Below are 27269 nucleotides of genomic sequence, written 5' to 3' on the forward strand. Positions count from 1 at the left end.
TCGCTCACACTCTCATCCACACTCACTGACTCACTCACACATTCATACCACCCCCTGCTTTATTGTCAGAACTCCTCCCCCATTCCCCATGCCATAGCCACTCTGTCAGAATTGAAATTAGGGGTAGGCAGAGTCCCAGAACTCTCTGCCTCCATCTCTCCCCCACCGCCCGTCCCTCTCTGCTACCCGCTCTCTCATTTACCCCCCACCCACAAGCAATACTAAGTGGCACAGCGCTGACTGACCTGTCGTTCACTGCCGTGGCCTTGTTCCCAGCTGCAGATAGTTCCCCGATTGGCACTACTGAAGTTTAATGGATATCACCCAATGACTATACCCTAGATAACCATTTTTACAGTTTATAAACAAATAAAATGTATGAGTAACTATTACAGTGTACATCCATATTTATGGTGGAAATTTTTTCCGTTCCACATGTATTATGTGACCAATGAAAATGACTCACTGAAAAGCCACTAAACCACAAGCTTGTGATACAGGTTTAGTTTTCTGAGTGCAAGTAAAGTTTAATATTGAACCTTACGTGCCATGAAGATGTCTCTGAGGAAGCAAATGCTAATTCAAAACATATTATACCTACATCATCAATGCTGTGCTCAAAGGAGTTGGGAATTAGTGAGAATGGCAGATTGTAATCGGTTGTATTTTCTGTATATGAAAAACTTATGTCTGATCCACTAAAGAAATGGGGTACATTTTACACACTCTTAGTCCTTTTTCAGCCAAAAATCCCTATTGATGCCACGGAGTGTACACAATTTACCCCTATATCTCTTATGTGATTATATATTATAGACAAGTTACTGTTCCTGCAGCAATAAAAATGAAACCTTGTGATAAATCACTGTGACTTTTAAATAAAGAATTAGAGCTTGTGGCACACAAAAAAAAAACTTGAATAGATAACTGTCTACAGTAGATCTGAATTTAATATAGTAACGGTTGGTATTTACAATACTTGTTACAGTAAATCACATTATTGGAATAGTAGTTATCAAATTGTTGTCATTGCTATTCACATTCAATCATTATCTATTTTTACCCAGAAAGCTACTGACATTTAAAATGAGCTGAAAGAGTCAATTTTAATCAAAGTCTTAATTATGTGGCATATTTGCCTACTTGTCCTTTGGAACCCCCGAAACTATCAACATCACATCTAACCGTGCAGAGAAATAACATATTGGAAGATTCTATTCATTTAAAAAGAACACAATACAAAATGTGGTCCTACCTATGGTGGTTATAACAGTACCAGCAAAGAAGAAGGAGCTTCCCAAGTCCCAATGACTGTTCTGACTGGAGGAATTTCCTATGGGTATGATCCCTGCATTTATTGCTGCCACTACATGCTGTAAGTTTAAAAAGAAACTGTCAGTACACATGAAATATATATATATATATTTATATATTTAATGTAATTACACAACACCTTCTAGAGAGAAACAAGGACGATGTATCAATGCAAGCTATTATTCGGTTGCTTACAGTTATCTTAAAAAAATATATATTTTAAAGAAAATTCTGAATTATTTGTTTTACTTCTGGAGGAAACATTTTTTTGTAGTACCACTAGCAGTAAAGAAAAATACATGAGTCTGTGCATTACAATATTGATCTGATATTGATGTGTTACAGCATTGTGCACAGCAGGCGGCTTCACCTGTGGCCCCTGGCCAGTGCCGAAGGAGTGGGGACATTGCTTCCGTGGATCAGAGCTACTCTCGGCTCACACCAATCAGAGGTTTTATGACCGTGTGCTCATGAATAGTGTCACGCTCATCTCCTGTGCTCAACACTAGTTTTGAGGGCAAGAAAAGTGCACCGGCCAAAACCAGCTGACCGGAGGGTAGGGAAACACTCATACCCGTAGCAGCAACGCTCCTGCTCCCTGTGCACCAAGAAGAGAAAGCAAGAGGTACAGCCCAACCCCCAAGTCACCCTCTCCATGTCACCCACTCCCAATTGTGTCACTAAACCGCTACTGTATGTCACCGTTACCCACTCCCCCCTCCTTCTCTTTCTGTGCAAAACTGGAACAACCTACCGGAGACTCTCAAAGCCTTTAAACATGTTCTTTGTTTTTTTACCTCCAGTGCTAATTTCTATCCACAAGGTCTCTACATTTTCATCATTCCCTTCATGAACGTCTTCCCTTACAATAGGGTTTAGATTCAATTTAACATCTAAACATACTTCACCTCCTCTTCTAATTGCTCAATCCTAAATTAACTGCCCAGTCATGAGTTTCATCCCACAATGTTTCAGTAACGACTATATCATACTGATCCCTTGCAGCTATTAATTCAAGCTCCGCCATTTTATCTGTGAGGCTTTTTGCATTAGCAAGCATGCATTTAAGGTGCTTTTCAGTCTGTACTATTACCGTATCTGCTCCTGCCTTTGTACTCCAATTGGATGAAATTTATAGAAGTTTTCAAGTATTATCTTTATTCAATATTGATGTTTCCCTGCTTGCCAAACTCTCACTTGCCACCATTCTACCTCCATATCCCCTTGCTATTTCCCCATCCCTATCTATTCTATTTAGTTCATTATCTGTTTCTTGTCCATCCCCCCTCCGTCCTAGTTTAAAATCTCCTCCAACCTTTTTAATATTCTCGCCCCTAGCACAGAAGATCCCTCTTCATTGAGGTGCAATCCATCCCTAGCATAAAGATTGCACATCTCAGAAAGGAGTCCCAGTGCTCCAAAAAAACACAAACCCTCCTTCCTACACCACTTTCTTAGCCATACATTATCCTTCTCCCTAGGGTAGCACATTTCACTAGTAGTATTTCAGAAAATACTGTACAACCTTGGAGGTCCTTGCCTTAAGCTTGTGGCCTAGATCCTCGAATCATTTTTTAGGACCACCCTCCATCTTTCTCTAACTTTGTCATTGGTGCCAATGTGTACTAAGACTGCTGGGTCAGTTCCAGCCCCTCCCAACAATATGTCTACCTGATCCGCAATGTGCCGAACTCGAGCCCCGGGAGACAACAAACTGTCCGGTTTCTGCAGTCATGGCAACAGATTGCCCTATCTACCTTTCTAATAATGGAATCCTCTCCCACCATAATATTTCTTGGTCTGTGAGTATCCCGAGTCCCCTCTGTGCTGCTGGAACTATTCCCCTGGCTGTTAGAAGAATCAGTCTCCCCCAGGCCTGGTCATTCCTTCCCTGACATTCCCAATATCTTCACTCAATCTAGCAAATCTATTGGGATGTGTCAGCTCAGACTGGCCTGCCTCTTCCTCTCCCCCCTGCTTCCCTTTCTAATTGTTACCCAACTACCTACCTGTTCCTGTTACTCGCTCACAGCTCCACCCTCTTCTCCCTAGTTCCAGCCAGGGCCTCCTCAGTGAGCACTAAACGCTTTTCAAGATTATCAATGTCCCTCAATATTGCAAGTTTCTTCTTCAGATCAGCAATCTGAGACTCCAAAAAGACCACCTGCTCACACTTCTCACAGAGGTATGCGCCCTGGAACAGCTGCTCCAAGTGCGCATACATGTGGCAGGATGTGCATTATGTGGCATTCTCAATGCTGCTCATTGTTTACTATGAAGTATCAAGTGTTAACAATTTACTGTACTTCAATACACTATATCCAGTTTCGTCCCTTCCTTGTTCCAACTCCTAGTTCTAACTCCACACTTGATACAATGGCACTTTAAATTAAACAGTAATTCAGTCATACAGATCAGGACACGCAAGTTCAGGATTCCTTACAAGCCTGTTTTAAAGAGGGACACACACACCAACCATGTGTGTTAGGTTTGCAATCAACTAACAACACCCATTGCAGGCTCAATCAGGCAGGAGAGAGAAAAAAAGTTAGTTATAGGCGGCTTTCAATGCCACACAATTAAAAATAAACGAACCCACTGTACACTCCCCAATTTCAGCAACTCCTGCTAGTATACACAGCACTTCCCTTCTGGCTCTAACTCTGCATATGCTACAAACAGCACTTGAAATCAAACAGCAATTCAGTCACACAGATCAGGACATGCAAACGACTATAAAAACGACTACAATTGTTAAAAAAATAATTAATTAATAAAAATAAAAAAATGTACCTAGATGAGAGAAACAAAAGTTAATCATTAAATAGTGAACCACACATGTATTTGGGGGATAAAGTCATAGACAATTTCTATACATTAAACCGAGTAAAACATACTCCAATATTAAACAGCAATAAAAGGATACCAAAAAAAGAGAGAACGCATTTAAATAGTATGAAAATACAAGGCTAAAAAAAGGGGAAGTCCAGAATTAGTAGATATTGAATGTAAATGTTACAAGCAAGCATTCTAGGTAAAAATGCATCATAAGTCAAAACTAAGAGAAAATGTGTATTGGCAAAAGACTGCAGCGTCCAAAAAGCACCCTCAGCTCACCAGATGTCAAAGAATAAAAACGATTATTAAACTACATAAAAATGAAAAAAGGACAAACAAAGTACAAAAAAACACAACCTCCTACGCGTTTCAGGCTCTAAGAGCCCTTTCTCAAGAGCCCTTGAGAAAGGGCTCTTAGAGCCTGAAACGCGTAGGAGGTTGTGTTTTTTTGTACTTTGTTTGTCCTTTTTTCATTTTTATGTAGTTTAATAAACGTTTTTATTCTTTGACATCTGGTGAGCTGAGGGTGCTTTTTGGACGCTGCAGTCTTTTGCCAATACACATTTTCTCTTGTATTGCTTACTGATTGGATAGACGCACTGAGGGAAGGAGGGTACGTCATATGGGAGTCTGTGTTTGAATCGCACTACCTGCGGACCTAGCGGATTGAGGAAAGCGTTCACCGGACAGACCGGAAGTGTTTACAGGCACCACCGGCACTCGGGAGCTCCACAGAGTTGGTGAGAGGAGCCGCAGCTGATTCGGAGACAACGACGCCCACGCTGCCAGTCGGACAACAAGGCAACGTAAAAAGAGTGCTACAAGAGGGAATAACAGAGGTAACATATTTTTTCTCTGGTCCTAATTTATCCCAGGTAGCGGTGTCCTTTGGAACTCCTACACTGCACTATGTTGTCCCCGGTTACCTCTTCAAGCAACATTCATTGACACCCATGTTTATATTCCCCCCCATTGGCTACCTCAGTTGTCCATAATACCATTGACTTCATTATTTACATTTCGTGACTCTCTGTTTTGAGCTTTGAGCAGCTTAGCAAAAGATAAGTCAAAACTAAGTCTGCTATTTGCTATATTCTGCTGGAGAAGTTGGACAACTTGTCTCATGAGCTGCACTAGGACCCATAGGGATGGAATATACATTTTCATATGTTCACTTTTTATATTGTATTTCACATCTACACTATCTGAATATTTTGAATACACTGGACAATATGCACTCTTTTTTATTACCTAGAAATACACTACAAATTTACCGTGATTTTTTAACACTGCTACTTATTTGCTTCTGAGCGCAAAATGTTAAGTTTATTAGCATGTTTTGTTGAGCCCTTCTTCTTGATTTCCTAATGTAACTGTTTGCTGCTTACCGTTCTTCCTCCCCCCTCCCTTTTTTTGCTCTGTTCCCATTGATGTCACTATATGAAAAGCTGCAATAACATTTGAGACTATAAAAAAAATAAAGGAAGGGGAGCTCCATTCCAGTCAGGGGCGAAGGAATAGGAGTAGGTAATATACTATATTAAATAATAGTGAAGACTACAGAGGATTTAAGTGGATTGATATGATTTATTATGTATGTTATTTGGTATTATAATGTTGTTGGGGATATGTCAAAAATGGTTTACATTTCACAGGTGCAGCATTTTGGTGCCATTTGTAGGATACAATCCTACTAGAGTGGTGTTAATTGATAGGAAGTTGTATCCTCTATACTTTAAAGTGCTCTTCTCCTGATTGAATTATGCTCTCTCTAAGGCCAAACAGAACTACTTTTCCTCACTCATCAATACTCACAAATGTTATCCATGCTGTCTTTTCTCTGTACTTGACTACCTCCTCAGACCTTCTCTTCCCACTTCCCATCCTTCCTTCACTTCTCCTCAAGACTTTGCAGACTACATTAATGGCAAGCTGGATGCTATTCACAATGATATTACTTCTGTCCCTTCCCCGTCCTCTCTGCTTTCTATCTAAACCTCTTTTTTCCAATCTTGACTTCTTTTCTCGTGTTACAGAGTTTGAAGTTTCCAAGCTGATTTTCTCTTCTCCCTCTGCTGATGCCATTACACCTTATCAGAACTCTTACTCCTATTTTAGTCCCCACTCTCATTCATATCTTCAATTCCTCCCTGTCCTCTGGCACTTCCCCCTCATCCTTTAAGCTTAAGGCAAAGACCTTCAAGGTAGTATATTCTCAAAACAAATCTAGACCTTGTCCTCATGTGCCTTACTAACTACCGCCCTGTATCCCTCCTGCCTTTTGCCTTTAAATTTCTTGAATGTCTCATGTTCTCCCGTATGACCAACTTTCTTAATTTCCATGCCCACCTGGACACTCAAGTTCACTCAATAGAGACCGTGCTCATTAAATGTTACACTCAATAGAGACCGTGCTCATTAAAGTAGCAAACGATCTACTGTTCGTGAATAAAATCACTAAGTTCATTTTTCCCTACTAATCCTACTCAATCTCTCTGCTGCCTTTGATACTGTCGATCACTCTCTTCTTCTTCATATTCTAAACTCTCTTGGTATCTGCAACAAAGCTCTAACCTGTTCTCATCATAGCTTTTCCATCGCGCATTTTCAGTCTCTGTTGCTAACATGTCTCCATCTCCTGTTGATCTGTTTGTTGCTGTAACTCAGGGCTCTGTTCTGGAACCTCTTCTTTTCTCTCTCTACACACTACACTGGCGACACACTTTATTGCAGTGTGGCCAGTACCGCAAGCCGGGAGATTTCCCGGCTTGCAAGTGGCAGCCCCTCGGCGTGCCGCGCGTCTCCGATGCGCGGTCACGCGTCATCGGGTGCCTGCGCCCCCTGCACGCACGTCCAGGGCTCCCCGAGGGAGCCCTGGTGTCCCGCGATGTGGGGGACGGCTGGGGGTTCCGGGGGACCCGGCGGACCCGGAGAGGAGAGGGGGAAGCCACGATCGGCGGGCCTCTCCTCCGCTGCTTCGGCGCGCGCCCGGCACCCTCCGGCGCGCGCCAGGTAACTGCTGCGGCCGAGAACGGGCAAATGCTCGAATAAACTCGGTCGCAGCAGTATCACTTGGTGACCTCCAACTCTTTTTGGCCTTAGGTATCATCTCTATAATGATTAAACTTGAAACTGGATATCTTCTTTCCGCACTGTTCTAATAAAGTCTGACACCAGACATATGGAATAAAGTGGTTTATTTGCAGGTTGCAAACGCACAAAGTTTCGGGATCTCCCTTCCTCAGGTGCAAAATTGTACCTGAGGAAGGGAGAGTAACAAAATGTTGTACGTTTGCAACCAGCAAATTAACCACTTTGTTAAAGGACACCCCCTAGAATAGTGACAGGGTCCTGTAGGGCAGCTTATGTGAGGGTCCATCCAGGAAGAGCGAATATCCTGGCCACTGATTTTTAAAGGTGGATCATCCTCTGTAGTACCAGAGGCAGGGACTGTTCAGTGGTGAATCCCTCCATGCTGAAGTCATCCATCACAGAGGTGGACCGCGACATGGGATTGTCCTTCAGGAAAGGGATCCCAAGTACAGATCATGTGCGTGTCCGGGTGTGGACACACCCGGCAGGTACAGTCAAGTCTCCAAGTGCACCGACCTCATCTCATCTTAGTGGGCAGTGCTGTCTCACACTTGGGTGGGAGGGGGTCTCTTGGGGCACTTGATATATGGTGTGGGGTTACGGCCCAGTGAGGCCAGTGTTACAGGGGTGACACTAAGGTTGTTGCTGTATTGTTATGTTCTTCTGCACAGGTGGAGGCGCTATAAGTACGGGAAGGATAGCTCAGCAATTTAGACGGCAAAAATACTCTATTAAGGACTGGTAGTACAAGAAATGCTGTTGGGTCTAGAATCATCAAGAGAAATAGGTCATCGACAGTTACATTGATAATACAATATCTTAAATCTTACCGCAAACCAGCCACGACCTGAAAGGAGCGATTCAAGTCATGTTTTATGGTCTTACTTTCTTCACATTGGATTAAAGCAGCAGGTTTCCGGAGCCAAACCCATAAATTTCAGCTTTGGGGACCCACTGCTTCCCAAGATTCTTACCTCCAATGGGGATGCCGGTATCTCTGCAAAGTTTCAAGGTCATGCGTCTCGTGGGCCAATAGGAGAGCTGAAACTGAGGATGTCACAGCTTCTTATTGACCCACAGGGTGCGGCGATTTGAAACTCCGCCATTACGCCATTACGGCTACTGATACCTACTGCAGAGGTAAGTATCTACGGAAGCAGGGAATCCCCATAGCTGAAATTGATGGGGTTCAGCTCCGGAGACCCCCTGCTTCAATCCTATGCTAACATTTTTTTTAAATTGCCCCAAAAAATCATATGCTTGGACTGTCTCTTTAAAGAAGCCGTTCCTGGTGCTTTTTTATTTATTAAAGCTTTTTAGCCCCCCACTTGTGGGGGAAGCAGGAGGTCTCCAGAGGTGAACTGCATTCATTTTAACTCTGGGCACCCTCTGAGATACTTACCAGGGAAGGTGCTACCAGAAGCATTCCCTCCCAGGAAAACAAAGTGGCATTTAAATCTCACGTGCTAGGCCAATAGGAAGATGTCACAGCATCCTATTGACACACATGACCTGGGCATTTAAACAACCAGGAAGTAACTGGTGGCCCCTTATCAGGTAAGTATCTCAGGACGTCCCCGAGCTGAAATAAATGTGATTCAGCTACAGAGTCCAAGGGGGGCCAAGGGAGAATGCTCCTTTAAGTGCATTGTGGCAAGAAGCTGGGAAATACATTGTGGAACTTAAATCAGCAAAGCAGATTATATTTGGTTTATTTAGTTACTTTATTTTTCATTACAGGATTGAAGCAGGGGGTCTCCGGAGCTGAACTGTGTTTATTTCAGCTCCAGGGAACCCTTGCTTCCAGAGTTACTTACCTCCATAGGGTGTGCCGGTATCTATGCAGGCAGAGAAATACTTAGCCTAACATAAGTGGCAGCATTTAAATGTCCCAATGGCCAATAGGAAGCTGTGACATCATCACATGAGGCTTCCTATTGGCCAGCATGACCGGGGGCTTTAAACTGCACAGAGATACAATACTGGCACCACTGCGGAGGCAAGTATCTCTGGAAACAGGGGATGCCCGGGGCTGAAATTAACACAGTTCTGCTCCAGAGACCCCCTGCTTCAATCCTATAATAATAAAAATTAAAAAAAAAATAAAGCCAAAAACAAACATAGGGGTTGTAGTTGCATCAATACTCACAATCTCTTCAAATGAATAGACACGATAGCTCAATCTTTTCTGAGATGCTCCAGTCCCAATACAGCATGCTTGCAGTGTACTTGATATAAATAGATTGAAGAGATACTCTACAATAGTTGTAATCAGGCTTGCTGGAGAATTTATTCCATTAATCACGTATGAGCAGAAACAAGTGTTCGGGCCCCTTCTTCAGACATGCCCACCCATCATCTTATTTGTTTCTGCTCATAATGAATTGAATAAATCTCCAGCACGTCTGGTTACCACTATTTCCCAAGTGCCTCTTTTGTCTATTTATTTCAAATGGGGGTACGTGAATGAATCACAGGCACAAAAAAAAATGACTCCCTAATTAATGCACTCTGGTGGATATGAAAGAATGGCTATGAATGCTTATGAGATCAACGCCTTATTTAGATGTGCTAAAATAAAAGGCTTACCAAAAGAACAATAAAAAAAATGGAAATAAAGGAAATTAATCTAAAAAAGTAGCCATCCTGAAAAGAAGAGTTGTAAAAAACTTGTGTAGGAGTTGTAGCAGGTTTTTAACCAGCAAAACCTTTTGAGGTCTTGTCATTTTGCAAGCGATTTGCCAAGCATTAAGTCTTTGAGCATTGCAGTTTCTATTAATATGCTAATTTGAGAAAATCTCTCAAATTGCTACATTCACTGGCAGAGTTATCTAATATCGCTAGAGATTACCAATGGGGCACACACACCATATTTCACTCGCTGTCTGGCAATATTTGGCTGGAAGCTTTTGAAATTGCAAAATCTAATACGCAGTGACATTATTAGTCCTCAGAGGCCTTTTTCAAACTGCTTTGTAAGGAAGGGAAATTTGGGAACAAAACTCTAAAAATGTTGGATAGTTTTGCACATCTCTACTAGGAGCCTGAAGAAGGGCTAAGGTCAGGAGACAAACTTCACAGTATTCATATTCAGTGTGCTGCTCTCAGAAAGGCATATGCTGTATGTTGCAAAATGGTAGGTAGACTTACAGTAGTCCTATTAAAAAGACATAGTTTATAGATTATTGTCTATACCAGGGGTGCACAAACATGGGGCGTGACATTTTCTGGGGGACGGGGGGGTATGTCAGTTACAGAGACCCCGCACTCTCCCCAAGGCATTTCAATTAAATGCCGGGGAGAGCGCGCAAAGCCTCTGTAACTTCAGTTACCTGGTCTCCTGCGGCTCCCAGCAACGCGTCACCATGGTAATGCCATGATGTCAGAAGATGACGGACACCAGGAAAAGGTGGCGGGGGAGAGCAGGGAGGGGGGTGCAGACTGAAAAGTTTGCGCACCCCTGGTCTATACTATAGTCAGGGTTGCCACCACTCTGGGTTTGACTCGGAGACTACGGGTTTTGGTCACTTATATCGTGGCTATGGGCTTACCCGAACAATCTCTGGGCTGCAGCATCGGCGGCATCGGCATCTCCTGCTGCAAATCCCATCAATATGATTCCATAATGTCAAATGGCGTCGCGTTGCCATGACAACGGGACGCTACATGACATCAGAGTGTCAGGTAATGTCATGTTGCCATGACAAGGGGTGTCATGTGACGCTTTGACTCCATAAGGTGTTCCGTTGTCATGGCAACTTGACACTGTATGGCGGTGTACCGTCACATTGTCATGGCAACGCACCATTTAATGTCACAGATCCATGCTGACTGGACCTTGCAGGGGAAGATGCTGGGAGATCTCTGGGTTAGCCTTCAGGTGGCAACCCTGACTATAGTCCATCTAATAACTGTAGTGAAAGTGTTTAAAGTCAACTTTTCTGCAGGATACTGTATATACTGCCTCCAATACACAGTATTACAGTCTGACTGTCTATATAATATGAAAAGTGTCCAGAAAATGAATCTTTAAACACTGTCAATGTAGTCAAGAGATTGGTTATAGTATATACAACGGTACTCTGACACATTGCAATAAGCCATGAGTGACCAACTCCAGTCTTCAAGGGCCACCATCAGGTTAGGTTTTAAGGATATCCCTGCTTCAGCACAGGTGGTGCAGTCAGTGACTCGGTCAATGACAACATCAACGACTGAGCCACCTGTGGTGAAGCAGGGATATTCTTATAACCTAATCTGACCTGTTGGTGCCCCTGAGGACTGGAGTTGGCCACCCCTGCATAAGCTTTACCGTCTTTATAATACTGCTGTAAGTCTACGTACGTCTTTGTCACATGTGTAGCGGTCATGTAAAATGCCTACAGTCATCTCTCCTGCTGGCAGCAAGGCCTGGTAAGTGTGGGCATGCCAGCAGTAATCATGGAGGTTTTCCCTCACACCCTGGTGAGGTGTCCTGTGTAGCTATGGGAGTGGTCACAGACTCTGACTCCCTGGTTGGTGATGTCAGAGGTTGTGTCAGCCCCCAGAGTACATAAGACACAGCACTGTGACTAAGAGTTAGTTCTTGCAAGGTTTTTGCAGCGTTCCCGTTCTATCAGGAGTAGAGATATTGCAGAGTTCAGAGAATAGTTAACAGTTATGTCATAGTAGCTGAATTAGGAGTCTGTGTCCAGGGACCTGGCACAGAGCAATGAATCCCTAATCTAGGAGACATACCTACCAAAGGGAAGCGGACAGAAAATGATTGGCTAAGTACACCCCATTGTGGAGGGCAGCTATGCCCACCAGTACAATAAAGATGGAGCTGATCAGAAAGACCCCTGTGTGTGAGAGTATGATTACACAGGGGGTTGCACCACGGAGGAGTTCCTCAACAGGATCATCCCCTTGCGGACGCAGGGACCCTGATGAGGTGGAGGCGCTGCACTGGAACTAGGTGAGACTCAGCACACTACCTCAGCTGCCTGTCTGGACGGGTCCTCCCCACACACCATCATGCGGGAGACTCAGGAGTCCTGTTGCCAACAGGTGCACCACCAGACACTACCACACTGTAATGGGGACCGGTTAGACCACAGGGGCCAATGTGAGATTGGGTGGGTCAGGCCGGGCCAGAAATACCGTTACATTTGGAGGCGAGCTGCTGAGATCAGATCTGTCATCAGGACAGGCTCTAGCTAGGCACACTGGGAAACAGGGAGAGAGTCTGCTGCCACTCTGTGCTGCGTAGGGACGGACCTAGGGGTGGTCAGGGGGCTGCCGGGATATTGTCAGTTCGCAGGGACAACCTAGGGGCCTGAAAGGAGTGAGGGGTCTGGAGCCGGGCTATAGCTGACCGAGTCACCGTGAGGTAGTGCTAGTTGGTAGGATGCCTAAAGGGATAGCCTGTTAACATGGTCAGGAATCCTGGAGAGGGTCTGCGCTAGGCTAACCAAGACAGGTAGACGCCCCAAGTACTGCATGGCAGAGCCAGAGTACCTAGCCCATTCCAGACACTCACCGTAGGGAGCACAGACTGGGAGGAAGGAGTCACAGCAGACACTGAGAGAGTGAGCCTAGCCTGAGGTAGTGCAACACTGGGTCACACCTAGATAAGGTACACATGTGGTGGTGCATCTGAAGCTAATCTTTATTGTGCCGGTGTGGTGGCTGCCCCGCAGAGCGGAGCCCCATGTACGATAATTGGTACGAGAGTGAGACAACCCAAAGAATGGAGGATCCGCGTGGTGCGGAGACCACAAAATGGCGACCAGAGGCTGATGGGGAGGGCACCCGTGGCGTGCACCCCACTGAAGAGCAAACAGTCGCCGAGTTATCGTTAACCAGTCTGCTCTGGAGCGGAGCGAAGGCTGTGGCTGCCCCGTTTTTATCCTGTCTGGGACAGCGAGGGGCCACCCTTGAAGAGTGTGAGGAAATTGTAATAATTGGGGGAGAACCCCGCGAGGAGAGCAAACAAACGGACTTTTTGGGCTTAAAAGTCAACCAAAATGGCTCCTCCTTCCCAGGTTTTAAGCCCGCCCCTCCCCACTTCCCTAGTTTGCAAGTGCCTCATTCTGCTGGATATAGACCCACTGTGGTCTTTCTCCCTCCTAATAGAGGTAAATGAGAATTTTAATCCTAATAGAGGTATATTAGTATTTTATCTGGTAGTGTTAGGCCTTGCGAACAGATGTCTGCCTTGACGTGGCTCGCAAGCTTACAACGCTTTGGCCAAAGGGTTAAACTAAATGACCCTATTTCAAGAGAATATATAAGTATTTTACTGTGTATTTCTGTCATGTTGGATGTAGCATTGGGCTTCTCTGTCGTCTGTTGTATACATATGCCACGCTCAATAGCACTCCATTTTGACACGTATACATATATATATTTTGTGGGGGCTCAGGGGTTCCCAAAAAAGAGCTTGCTGGGGTTCTGTGTTTTGTTAACCCATTCTCAGCTGTTCCAGCTGGTGGAGGTTAGTGGCTCCTCCTTCCCAGGTTTTAAGCCCGCCCCTCCCCACTTCCCTAGTTTGCAAGTGCCTCATTCTGCTGGATATAGACCCACTGTGGTCTTTCTCCCTCCTAATAGAGGTAAATGGGAATTTTAATCCTGATAGAGGTATATTAATATTTTATCTGGTAGTGTTAGGCCTTGCGAACAGGTGTGTGCCTTGACGTGGCTCGCAAGCTTACAACGCTTTGGCCAAAGGGTTAAACTAAATGACCCTATTTCAAGAGAATATATAAGTTTTTACTGTGTATTTCTGTCATGTTGGATGTAGCATTGGGCTTCTCTGTCGTCTGTTATATAGAATTTACCCCGTAGTCATTTTTGTCTTGGTTATTTTCAGCAATTCATATACCATATTAGAATAGTACATCCACCTTTCATTTCCTGATGCCTAGCATTGTAGGGTTATTGGTGCCTATCCCACGCATTTCTGAATTACTTTCAAATATGTAAGGACTCCTTATAGGAGCATATTTGTTTCATACATTGGACCATCATGCTGCTCTCTACTCTGTCTTCATTCCTTTCAACCTCTCAACTTCGCATACCTTTAAACACCCCTGTTCCCTTCACATTTTGCATTCTAATCTCTTGCATAAAGTCTCTCCGCACACATTTTCCAGTGTTCCCTCATTGTCTTGTTTTTACAAATTGCTTAGCATAAGAACATTAAAATTGTCAATGCTGGGTCGGATCCAACAGACGTTCCAACCCAGTATCATGTCTTCCAACAGTGGCAAGTAGAGAATGTATCTCTGGGAGATCGCAGGACAGATCATCACCAGATCACTGCTTCCAGTCCCGGGTCCATCCTGCTAACAAACATTGCTTTCTATACTGTATGTTAGCTAATAATTTGAAAGTGTGGACCCTGGTGCTTGTATTATGCGAGCTTAGGAAAAACATTGGCCTACAGAATTGATTCTCTCCATCCACATTTTTTTACAATGTTGTCATGTCTCCTTCCGAAGTTTTTTTTTTAAAGAGCTAGGGCTATACAGTATTTACTAAACAATGCTAAGCTGACCTAGTGCCATATTTACTAAAGAATATTAAGGTATCAGACTCGTTACAGTCTATTCCATCAAATAGACTTTAAGGAGTTTTAGAGCTTAGCATAACTTTGTACAATATCCTTCCTAAGGTTTAAGCCTTTCCTAAATGATCCATAACTTTTATCATTCTCGATGTTCTTCTTTGCACTCTCTCCAGCTCTATCATGTCTTTTTGACCTATGGAGACCAGAACTGTAGAGTCTTCTAGATGTAGACACACCATGATTTTATACAATGGCATTATTGTATTTTTAGTTTTATTTTCATAGCCTTTGTTAATTATCGCCAACATTTTATTCACCGTCTTGACTGCTGCTGTGCATTTAGATGATGCTATTCTACAGTACAATGATTCCAAGATTTATTGAAGTGAAACTTCTTTAGTGGCACCTCATTCCTAATGGAACAAAAATGGATTGTGGGGATAGAAAATGAAACGGATGTGACGTCAAAGTGCTGACGTCACAGTGCTGGCAGTTGAGGCCAGGCTGTGTTCTGGCAAATCACATGCGGAGGCGGCGGCGGCGATAGCCGCCGGCACCGCTCCTAACCAACTTTGTTCCCCCCCAAACGGTCGCTTACACGCTCCCCCCCACCCGCTCAACATTTACTTGGCGCCGCAGCTCCTAACGAGCACTGCTCCCCCCACCCGCTGCGCCACCGGCGCCGCTCCCCTCTCAAAATGTAATCGCCGCCACTCCCTGCTGACCTCCCCCAGCCGAGGCATGGAACGGCTCCTGCTCCCGTAACGGGGGAGGGGGTTGAGTGCGCTGCGTTCCCCGCAGCACCATCAGAAGGGGATCGCTGCAGCGCTCCCCTCGAAGCCAGCTCCCGCTGACGATGACGCGCTGCCCCCCTTCCCCTGCCAACACTGCCTCCATCGCCTCTGCCCACGCAGCACTGCCGGAGGGGGGGCTCTTAATCACGGTATCTGCCAGGCCGCGTCTCCCTGGGGGTGGGGGGAGGAGAGACTCAGACAGAGCCGCCGCGGGTCCACAGCTCTGCCTGCCTTTGAGGGGGGTGTGTGAGGGGGGGAGGAGAGACTCAGACAGAGCCGCCGCGGGTCCGCAGCTCTGTCTGCCTTTGAGTGGGGTGTGTGAGGGGGGGAGGAGAGACTCAGACAGAGCTGCCGCGGGTCCGCAGCTCTGCCTGCCTTTGAGGGGGGTGTGTGAGGGGGGGAGGAGATACTCAGACAGAGCCGCCGCGGGTCCGCAGCTCTGCCTGCCTTTGAGGGGGGTGTGTGAGGGGGGGAGGAGATACTCAGACAGAGCCGACGCGGGTCCGCAGCTCTGCCTGCCTTTGAGGGGGGTGTGTGAGGGGGGGAGGAGAGACTCAGACAGAGCCGCCACGGGTCCGCAGCTCTGCCTGCCTTTGAGGGCGGTGTGTGAGGGGCTGAGGAGAGACTAAGACAGAGCCGCCACGGGTCCGCAGCTCTGCCTGCCTTTGAGGGGTGTGTGTGAGGGGGGGAGGAGAGACTCAGACAGAGCCGCCGCGGGTCCGCAGCTCTGCCTGCCTTTGAGGGAGGAGGGTTTGAGGGGGGGAGGAGAGACTCAGACAGAGCCGCCGCGGGTCCGCAGCTATGCCTGGGGTGGGGGGAGTCAGGAGAGAGGGGGCAGGACACAGAAAGAGACACACATACACTGACAGACACACACACACACACACTGACTGACACACATACACACACACACACACACACACACTGACTGATACACATACATGCTGGCTGACACACATACACACACACACACACACACACTGACTGACACACATACACACACACATACACTGACTGACACACATACACACACACTGACTGACACACACACACTGACTGACACACATACACACACACACTGACTGACACACACACACTGACTGACACACACATTGACTGATACGCAGGCACACTGACTGATACGCACGCACACTGACTGACACACATACGCACGCACACTGACTGACACACATACACTCACTGACTGACACACATACACACACTGACCGACACAGAGAGCATTCACACAACACAGAGAGAGAGACATACACTGACACACACACACACACACATTGACTGACACACACACACACACACACACACACACACACACACACACACACACACACACACACACACACACACACACACTGACTGACACACACACTGACTGACACACATGCAAACACTGACTGACACACATGCACACACTGACTGATACACATGCACACACTGACTGACACACATGCACACACTGACTGACACACATGCACACACTGACTGACACACATGCACACACTCACTGACTGACACACACACACACACACACACACACACACACACTGACTGATACACACGCACACTGACACACATACACACACTGACCGACACAGAGAGACATTCACACACCACAGAGAGAGACATACTGACTGACACACACACTCACACACTGACTGACACACACACACACATTGACTGACACATACACACACACACACACATTGACTGACACACTCACACATGCACACACTGACTGACACACATGCACACACTGACTGACACACTGACTGACACACATGCACACACTGACTGACACACATGCACACACTGACTGTCACACATGCACACACTGACTGTCACACATGCACACACTGACTGACACACATACACACACTGACTGACACACATACACACACTGACACACATACATACTCTCTGACTGACACACATACATACACAAACACACACACATACACACACTGACACACATACATACTCTCTGACTGACACACATACATACACAAACACACATACATACTCTCTGACTGACACACATACATACTCTCTGACTGACACACATACATACCCAAACACACATACTTACTCTCTGACTGACACACATACATACTCACTGACTGACACATACACTGACTGACACATGTGTGCCGAGCACGCGCGTTATAAGTCAATTTCTGTGACAAAAGTCAAAGAAGTTTCACTTACTACACTTACCACACACAGCTTTTTTTATTTAATTAGTTGTAGTAATTATGTTTCTAGATCCCATGTGTGTGTGTGTGTGTATGTGTATATATATATCAGTGTGTGTGTGCATGTGTGTCAGTCAGTGTGTGCATGTGTGTCAGTCAGTGTGTGCATGTGTGTCAGTCAGTGTGTGCATGTGTGAGTGTGTCAGTCAATGTGTGTGTGTGTGTGTGTGTATGTGTCAGTCAATGTGTGTGTGTGTGTGTGTGTGTGTGTGTGTGTGTGTGTGTGTGTGTGTGTGTGTGTGTGTGTGTGTGTGTGTGTGTGTGTGTGTGTGTGTGTGTGTGTGTGTGTCAGTCAGTGTGTGAGTGTGTGTGTCAGTCAGTATGTCTCTCTCTGTGGTGTGTGAATGTCTCTCTGTGTCGGTATATATATATATATTATAGATAATTGCAGCAACCAGCACTCACATATCACAAGGTATCCAGATGCTTATCCCATAGAAATTCAAATAGAAAAGATATTACCGATTGAAGTCCAGTAATAAGGAGACAGCACACCAGGGGTATATTCAAAGGCAGTATGTATTGTAGAAAATATAGACTGTATATATATATATATGTAGCGGGGTACCCCCTGGCTACTAAATCTACCCAATGGGCTGGCAGTAAACCCTGGTGTTCAGAGGTTTGCCAGTTGTTATCATGGGGTTTTCCCCCTTCATCCTTTGATGCTGCGCTTGAGTGAGAGCAGAGGGTGGCATATCCTGTTGTGGCTGGGCCAACGAGATGCCCGCCCTCTGGCTGTACTTAAAGTTGGGTCGATTGTCCTTCCCCATGTGGAAGGCAGGTCACGACTGGGAGCCTGAGATTGGGCCTTCCCATATGCTCTTCCCTCCGGGGAGGAGTACAGTAACTAGACCTCTGCCTCTGCTAGGGAGGTGGGGAAGAGCTAGGACGGCTGCGGGTGCCCTAGGCCCATAGTAACTGTCCAGGGACTATCTCCGGTGATATCTGAGAGAAGAGACTGTGATCCGGCAGGTGACTGCTGAGTACCTGTATTACTGCAATAAGAGTAGTAATAAACCTGTTCCTATTTTGCAATATACCTCCTGCCTGTTGTGTGATCTAATTGGGGGGAGAATTACAGTTCTACCGTGGGAGATCGCCTCCATATCCCTGGAGCCTACGGCAGATGGAGGCACTGCACTGCTAAGTATTACATGGGGTATGGACCCCAGAAGCCTGTTCCTGTGTCCCAAAGTTACAGTGGACGACTCAGCCCCCTTGTTACCTGCAGGTATGCACCACAAACACCCATTAATGGCCCCAATATGCGAATGGGGGAATCACCATTACATATACATAGTATGTTTTGATCACTAAAGTGGTCATACATATCAGCCCATCACAGGATTAAAGAAAAAAACTATTTATTCTGTCCAAAAGGCAATGATTGGCCTGAAGTTTTGGTCCCCAGTGGAACCTTCTTCAAGGGTATATACTACGCACATATTACTTTCAATTTGCACAGATGTGCAGAAATCTTTCATTTTTTTTTCTTTGTTTGATTTTCTTTTGTTCATCTATTCCAATTTATACTATACATTTACAGTTGTGTGAAAAAGAAAGTACACCCTCTTTGAATTCTATGGTTTTACATATCAGGACATAATAACAATCATCTGTTCCTTAGCAGGTCTTAAAATTAGTTAAATACAACCACAGATGAACAACAACACATGACATATTACACCGTGTCATGATTTATTTAACAAAAATAAAGCCAAAATGGAGAAGCCATGTGTAAAAAAACAAGCACACCTTATGATTCAATAGCTTGTAGAACCATCTATAGCAGCAATAACTTGAAGTAATAATTTTCTGTATGACTTTATCAGTCTCTCACATCGTTGTGGAGGAATTTTGGCCCACTCTTCTTTACAACGTTGCATCAGTTCATTGAGGTTTGTAGGCATTTGTTTATGCACAGCTCTCTTAAGGTAAAGCCACAGCATTTCAATTGGGTTGAGGTCTAGACTTTGACTGGGCCATTGAAACACCTTGATTCTTTTCTTTTTCAGCCATTCTGTTGTAGATTTGTTGGTGTGCTTGGGATCATTGTCCTGTTGCATTACCCAATGTCGACCAAGTTTTAGCTGTCAGACAGATGGCCTCACATTTGACTCTAGAATACTATGGTATACAGAGGATTTCATGGTCGACTCAATGACTGCATGGTTCCCAGGTGATGTGGCTGCAAAAGAAGCCCAAATCATCACCCCTCCACCACCGTGCTTGACAGTTGGTATGAGGTGTTTGTGCTGATATGCTCTGTTTGGTTTACGTCAAACGTGGCGCTGTGCATTATGGCCAAACATCTCCACTTTGGTCTCGTCTGTCCAAAGTACATTGTTCCAAAAGTCTTGTGGTTTGTTCAGATGCAACTTTGCAAACCTAAGCGTGCAGCCATGTTGTTTTTAGAGAGAGGCTTTCTCCTGGCAACCCTTCCAAACAAACCATACTTGCTCAGTCTTTATCTAATTGTACTTTAACATTTAACATGCTAACTGAGGCCTGTAGAGTCTGAGATGTAACTCTTGGGTTTTTTGCAATTTCTCTGAGCATTGCACAGTTTGACCTTGGGGGAATTTGCTGGGACATCCACTCCTGGGAAGATTGGCAACTGTCTTGAATGTTTTCCTCTTTTGAATAATCTTTCTCACTGTAGAATGATGGACTTTAAATTGTTTGGAAATGGCCTTATAACCCTTCCCAGATTGATGGGCAGCAACAATTGCTTCTCTAAGATCATTGCTGATGTCTTTCGTCCTTGTCATTGTGTTAACACACATCTGAATGCTCCAGACCAGCAAACTGCTAAAACTTTGGCTTTTATAGAGGTGGTCACACTTGCTGATGATCATTTAATCAGGGGCATTTGATTAACAACACCTGTCTGCTACTTAGCATCTTAATTCCTATTGAAGCAGTAACAATGTACTTAGTTTTTCACACATGGCTTCTCCATTTTAGCTTTATTTTTGTTAAATAAATCATGACACGGTGTAATATGTCACGTGCTGTTGAATTTACCTAATTTTTAGACTTGCTAAGGAACAGATGATGTGCCTTACTTTACAGTTTCTGATGGTGAACATTTGCAAGTTAACTGTCTAGACATCCATTATTTAAAAATAAGCAGGAACATTCTAAAATAGCATAATACAGCATGCAAAATGCATAAAATGAGTATAAAATCATAAAAACAGTTAGGAAACTCCAGAAATATAACTGGAAAAAAAATAGAATAATTTAAAAAATATATATAGTGTGAAACACTTGAGTATAGGAAATTAGCCTTGTGTTCTAAATCATTTGCAGATTTTGGTTTTCAGACTAAAAATCTTAAGGGTTTTGATTTCAGTTTTGGAATGTAAGGTTTTGGTTGGCATGATCTCACACACCCAGTTTTGCCCATCTTTTCATAGTAGTGGTTTGGATTTGCTTGATATTTTTCTATCATAATACCACTAAGATGGGTGGCTATAAAATACTTTGTTTCCTCAACTTATATATATGTAAATATATTCAAGTTTCATCAGGGTACTATAAACTGTGACTTACAGTTGTTGTATGTAAATGTGTGCTAAACTGAGTTTAGCTTTAAAAAAAAGATTGGATGTGTTAAATATAGTCCCAGAAAATCACCATATTTGCTATGTTGAAAGTTTTTAGAATTTACAAAAATGCACACAAATATCATTGTTCATTTAGATCTGACAGATCTTGTTTGTTAAAAAGAAGTGCATGTACTGTACACGAGGAATGGTCCGAAGGAACGTGGCTGAAATTATATAAATGTGCAAAATGTAAATGTCAAACATTTATCAAAACAAGTGGCGATACATTATTCATAGACTGCAGTTTATTGATGATTTTTTTCAACCAGTGGAGGAAAGCACATTTAAATGTATTTTATGAAAAAGCACATCAATGAATTACTGTATTTTAACTCCATTGCTGCCTATATGAGCAATACTGTCTAACATAAAAGGAACTACTGTATTTGGACCAGCTGGTAAATGTTATTTTTGTACTGTATTGAAATACAAAATACAAAACGATGTAGTAAGCGGTTTTCTGTCTCAGTTACTCATTATATATATATATTTTAAAGATTGTACAGCAATTAATAACAGAAGAGTCAGATTCAGAAGATGGGATGTACATTTTCCATGGCTGTGGGAGACAGGGCATACTCACAACGAGGGAAAGTGAGGTATCATATGCACTTATTGGTAGTGAGTTTATAGGGTGTTTCAGAACTCTGAAGTGTGTAAGAGATTTGGGCAGAGGTACATTTAACGGAGACCGATTAGGGTGAGATTAAATCCTTGCTTTATTGCGCCTGTTCCTTTAACAAGGCAAAACATACAAATAGAAACAAAATAAAGGCCTACTCCACATTGGAGAATAACTAAACTTTTACTCCAGTCCTTTCTAACTAGGTGGGTAGCTAAGCTGGTTACCACCCTAAACATGTATATCTATATACACAACAGTCCAACAAGAAAGTCTCTTATCTGTTTCTGTTGATGTTGCTCTAGGAGAAGGCCTCTCTGTTCTCCTGGGTCAGCATCCTTATGTGCTATGGCACTCTCTGTGTCCAGGTATAGAGATTTTGTCCCCTTGTCTTGCTGTCAGCATACAGTCCTTCTGTGTGCATCCAGACATCATATTTTCCTCAGGTCTGCCCAGTTGTGGGCTAAGGACATCTCTGCAGTCCTCTTTCTCCTTTTGTCAGCCCAAATGTGAGCTAAGGAATCTCTCTCCTTTTTCTCACATCAGGCTTTTCTAAAAGTGGAGTGGGGTCTGGTTGATTAACTGTGTGCAATTAACCAGCACACTGCTGGATTTAGAGGCAGATTGTCTCAAACAGTGATAAGTCCCTGTTACATACCTTCCCTGTTTGTGGGAAGCTCAGGCTTACCACGGCCAAAGCCCATCCTTCCACTCTTACTAGATATATCCCTGCAGCTCGAATGAGAGTGGATGGAGAACGAGAACCCTCTGTCCTGCTGGGATTGGAGCTCTTTCTCCAGGTCAGTAATGTCTCGTCAAGAAGGTGCTTGAGCTTAGTACTCTTCAGTCGCTCGTGAAGGACTTTTCCCAAGCACAGTCTTTCTTCTGACCGCTTGGTCACGTATTTTCCCCTGCATCAGGCAATCCTTTCTTCCCTGAGTTTAGGGTGACCACCTGCATCGGGTTCTGTAGCCATATTCATGGGTGGTTCAAGCTGGGTGGAGTTTTTATCCATACCGATTGACGATAAATGCCACCTTTATACAGAGATATTGATTACAGAGACTTCCTCCATGCTTAGACAAATATATATACTAAAGTTAAATGTTGTAATGTTGAAGGGCTATCAGCACATGTGGCTAATTGATAATGCTTAAGGTTTTATAAGTAGCACCATTATCTAGTGCTGGCTGAGTCTGCATATCTTGATCAGAAACGGGCAAAAAAAAGGCAGTGCACTGCTTGAATTAACAGGAGGAGGCTCACGGCAGCAAAGAGGAGTTTATTGCATTAAAATTCGGACTGCCGGCCCCCCAAGGCGTGGAGCCCGAAACGCGTAGGTGGTTACCTGCTGTAGCCCTGGGGAGCCTGCTGTCCGAATTTTAATGCAATAAACTCCTCTTTGCTGCCGTGAGCCTGTTCATTCAAGCAGTGCACTGCCTTTTTTTGCCTGTTTCTGTTCCTCACCGTTGTGGACTGCACGCTACCGATTTGCTGCTGTGGTACCAACGAAAAGTGAGTCACAATTGTGGGTTGCCATACACTTATTTTCTCACGTTATGGGACAATGTTTGTACTATTTATGGGTGCCCGATGGCATTAAGTACTGGTCCCCTACACCCTATTAGGGTAAATTTATGATATACTACATTCATTGGGAGTTATCCTGTTGCAGTTATTCAAACGCTTTAAAAGACGGTTTCATTCTGATGCATTGGTGTTCTACACATGCATATCTTGATCGAAATGAGATCTGAGAAAACAGAACAGTGACCAAACAATCATGGCCAATTTGATCAGTTTTAGTAAGTGAAAAGGTACTGTTACATATATAGCCGTGCTGCGGATTAAATGAAGCAAGGATCTTGTCCTGCAGTTATCCCTGAGTGATTAATAGGTAGTAGCAGTATCCAGTCTTCAAATAGTGGACTGAGATCACTGTCTGAGATCAAAGTATTTTGTCTGAACGGTAGTCAGACAAAACGCAACCGGCTTGATTTACTAAGATGCAAAAAAAGCTCTGTTAAATGATCACGCTGTAGTTTGACAGCGCAGGGAACTGGTTCTGTGAGTTTCCCTGATTGATTATCAGGTGTCCCTGTCCAGTGATCAAGGACCCAGACCAGTTAGTTGCACTAAGTGAAAAAGCTCTGCTATGTCACAGTGCTGTGGTGAAACATAGTGGACAACTAGCTCTGCAGATGTCCCTGAATTGGCTCTCAAATCTCAGAGTCCAGTTACGATTGCGGGACGGATGCCATTAATATTGACGAACAAATTACTGTAAAGGCAGGTAAGTGGACAATATTTAAACTAATCTTCTTTGGCTAAAACCAGCTGATCGTAACTGCGAGACCCTGATTGTCTCATTCGGATATATGCTCGGTTTATGGGTGAAATCAATCTACTTTTTTTTTTTACCCCTTCTTTGGGGGTTTCCTCCATTACTCATTCCATTCCCCTTTGTGCACCCACTTGACATAAATTGGTGGCGTTACACTCTACTAACATATTTTCTGACTACAACCTCCTATAGGCTGTGCGAGGGATAATTGTTTGATATTTTCTACATTAGTTAAGAACCAAGATCTAAACAGAGTTCTGTATTGTAAGGTGACTCAGGGAGAGGTTAGGTGCTCCAAGAGGGTGGAGGGAGAGGGCTGGAATAAAATCTGGGTATTCCATAGTAGCATAATGCACTATGGCATATTCGCTGGGTAGTAAAGTAGCTAGTTACAAGTATTAACTCCTTACGTACCCCAGAGGACATTCTTGCATACATGCTTGATATACAGTATGCCTTATATGATAAATGCCTTCAGGACCACTTTGCTTTCTAAGTGGCTAATGTAATATGTATGTATTGATTATGCCAGGTGTATCATGTATTACATATCAACATATTAGCACAAAAGAAAAGAACACCACAAAGGTGCACTCAGGTATACAAAAATAAAAACATATTTATTAGGTTGACATCACTAAAAAAAAACCCACATTAAAACAGTCTCACAACACCACTCAAAGGGATCCTGACAAGTGGTAACCCTCACCTAGAAAATATAGTGGGGTGACACAATAAATGTCTTACCAGTCTGATATAACCTGTGTCTGAAGAGAGGGGGGGGGGGGGTGAGGCAGACATTGCCTCACTCCACCTTAATGGGCCGGTCAAATGATTACCTGAGCGGTGTGGCAAACAACCCCTAGTTAAACTAACAATGTAAAACACAGATATCGCTGTATACTTTTTGCATGACCGGGCTACAACCGTATAAACAATGCAGATCAGATACTATAAACTGTACAATACTTATCAGTTCCAGCATTCTGTATCAACATATACCTGGCATCTTCTGGATTGGAGATAAAATAGTGAAAACGAGAAAATGCGAGCCCTGCAGGACTTTTGATGGCATTTTTTCTTGGCTATCTTATTCTCTTCCCCCGAAAATGTGTGCAATATTTTTTCAATAGAATTAGCCAAAAAAATAAAATAATTAAATTACTGTTGCCTCTAGCATGAAAGAGGCATATATTTGGCAGTTATTGTAGCTACTGGAAAAATATGGGAAGGAAGATGTCTTAAAGGTGATCAAGAAATATAATGTGGAGTGAAAAGAATAGCCAGATGGGAGAAATAATCCGTGGAATGTACGACGCTTTGCAGAGGGTGGTCTTATTGGAATGACCTAAACATACTCTACACTACTGTACTTGGTACACATAAGACAGTTGTAAGAGAGAAATGAGAGCACACAATCATTGATAAACTCATGAGGTGGAAAAGGTGCGTAAAACAGGAATAATAGTAGATGAGACAACAGATGAGAAGGTGCCAACTTCCTGGAGACAATGCTGTGAACTGAGAGCTGATTTGAGGCAAGTTTGGAAGTTATTGATGTAGACAACTGGACAGGATAATGTCAGAAATTCAAACATCTATGTCCATCAAAAATACAGTATATATATATATATATATATATATGTAACGCAGTTTGCCCCACCCCCCTGCAGGTTCACAGGAAGCCTGAGCCTCCACTACTGGGAACCTGGGGTGCTTCTCTGGAACATTCTCTCATCGGTCAGCACCTCCACCTCTGCAGGATTCTATAGGAATGTAGAATGGCCCTAGCATAGGAACCCACCCAGAAACCACATACACCTGGGTTATGGCTAAAAGGTTTACTGGACGAGCAACACAACACACAGTGTCATAACATAACAGTGCAACAACATCATCATAAACAACAGTTTATAGGCCACTCTCTGCCACTAGCTGGCGACTATAACCTTGCCCCGAACCGGGCTATAAACTTCTTAGCCCCTAACTGGGCTATAACCTTCTCACCCCCTTCCCAACCCCGTGTCCAGAGATTCCAAGCCCACCCAAGTGTGTGAACAGGCCTGTCACATGTGAGGAGCAAGGTAATGTTGGTGCACGTGTGGAAGGGTGTAAATACCTGCCCAGGTGCCCCTGCACCTGGGTGTCTTCACAAAGGGTTTACCGGATCCGCTTGGTCCAGCGCTGATCTGTACCTCTGCGTGCGATGGGGTCCAGCCGGACATCCCACCGTAAGGACAGTCTCTGGATCAGCAACACAGCATACTCCTGTACACAGCAGACTCTATACTGAGTCCCTGTACTAAGCAACTGCAGCAGGGTCTCTCTCTTTCTCTGCACTAAGGAACTGCAGCAAGGTCTCTCTCTCCTTCACTGCACTAAGGAACTGCAGCATACACTATCACTAGGTACCTGCCTATGGCACAGGGTCCTTACCTAAGGGCCTGTCCCTATGAACACCCACCCTCACTAGTGTCCCTATGAACACCCACCCTCACTAGTGGGGGAGTCAGGGCCTCAACTCTAGCCCAGGGTACTTCTGGCCTAGGGCAGAAGCTCACAGCTATCTGCCCCCCTTCCTTCCCCCACTGTCTCCTCAGTCTCACTGACTTCCTGCACATTGCCATACAATGTATCTACTCTCTGCAGGGGAAGCTGCAAACACTATTGGCTGCCTGCAATCATCTGACTCACCTGCCTCTAAACCCGCTGGGAGTTGTAGTTCCCTGTGAGGCTTTTCCCTATGAGTACCGCATGGGTGCCTCTCTAATGGCCACCTACCTTTCTCTATCTGCGCCTGCGCTAGACTAATGGCCGCCCCGCCA

At 44.3% G+C, this 27269-nt stretch overlaps 1 protein-coding gene across 1 annotated transcript in view; it reads right to left on the reverse strand.

Moving 5' to 3' along the window:
* The window catches only part of KCNK2 (potassium two pore domain channel subfamily K member 2), a 118389-nt gene that overhangs the window by 62955 nt on the left and 28165 nt on the right, over window positions 1-27269 (reverse strand). The window contains exon 3 of the mRNA XM_075595622.1: window positions 1256-1373. Within this exon, the coding sequence (XP_075451737.1) occupies window positions 1256-1373 (118 nt within the window). The remainder of the gene's footprint in view (window positions 1-1255; window positions 1374-27269) is intronic.

This window comes from Ascaphus truei, chromosome 4 (assembly GCF_040206685.1).
Source record: "Ascaphus truei isolate aAscTru1 chromosome 4, aAscTru1.hap1, whole genome shotgun sequence".
Taxonomy (NCBI): domain Eukaryota; kingdom Metazoa; phylum Chordata; class Amphibia; order Anura; family Ascaphidae; genus Ascaphus; species Ascaphus truei.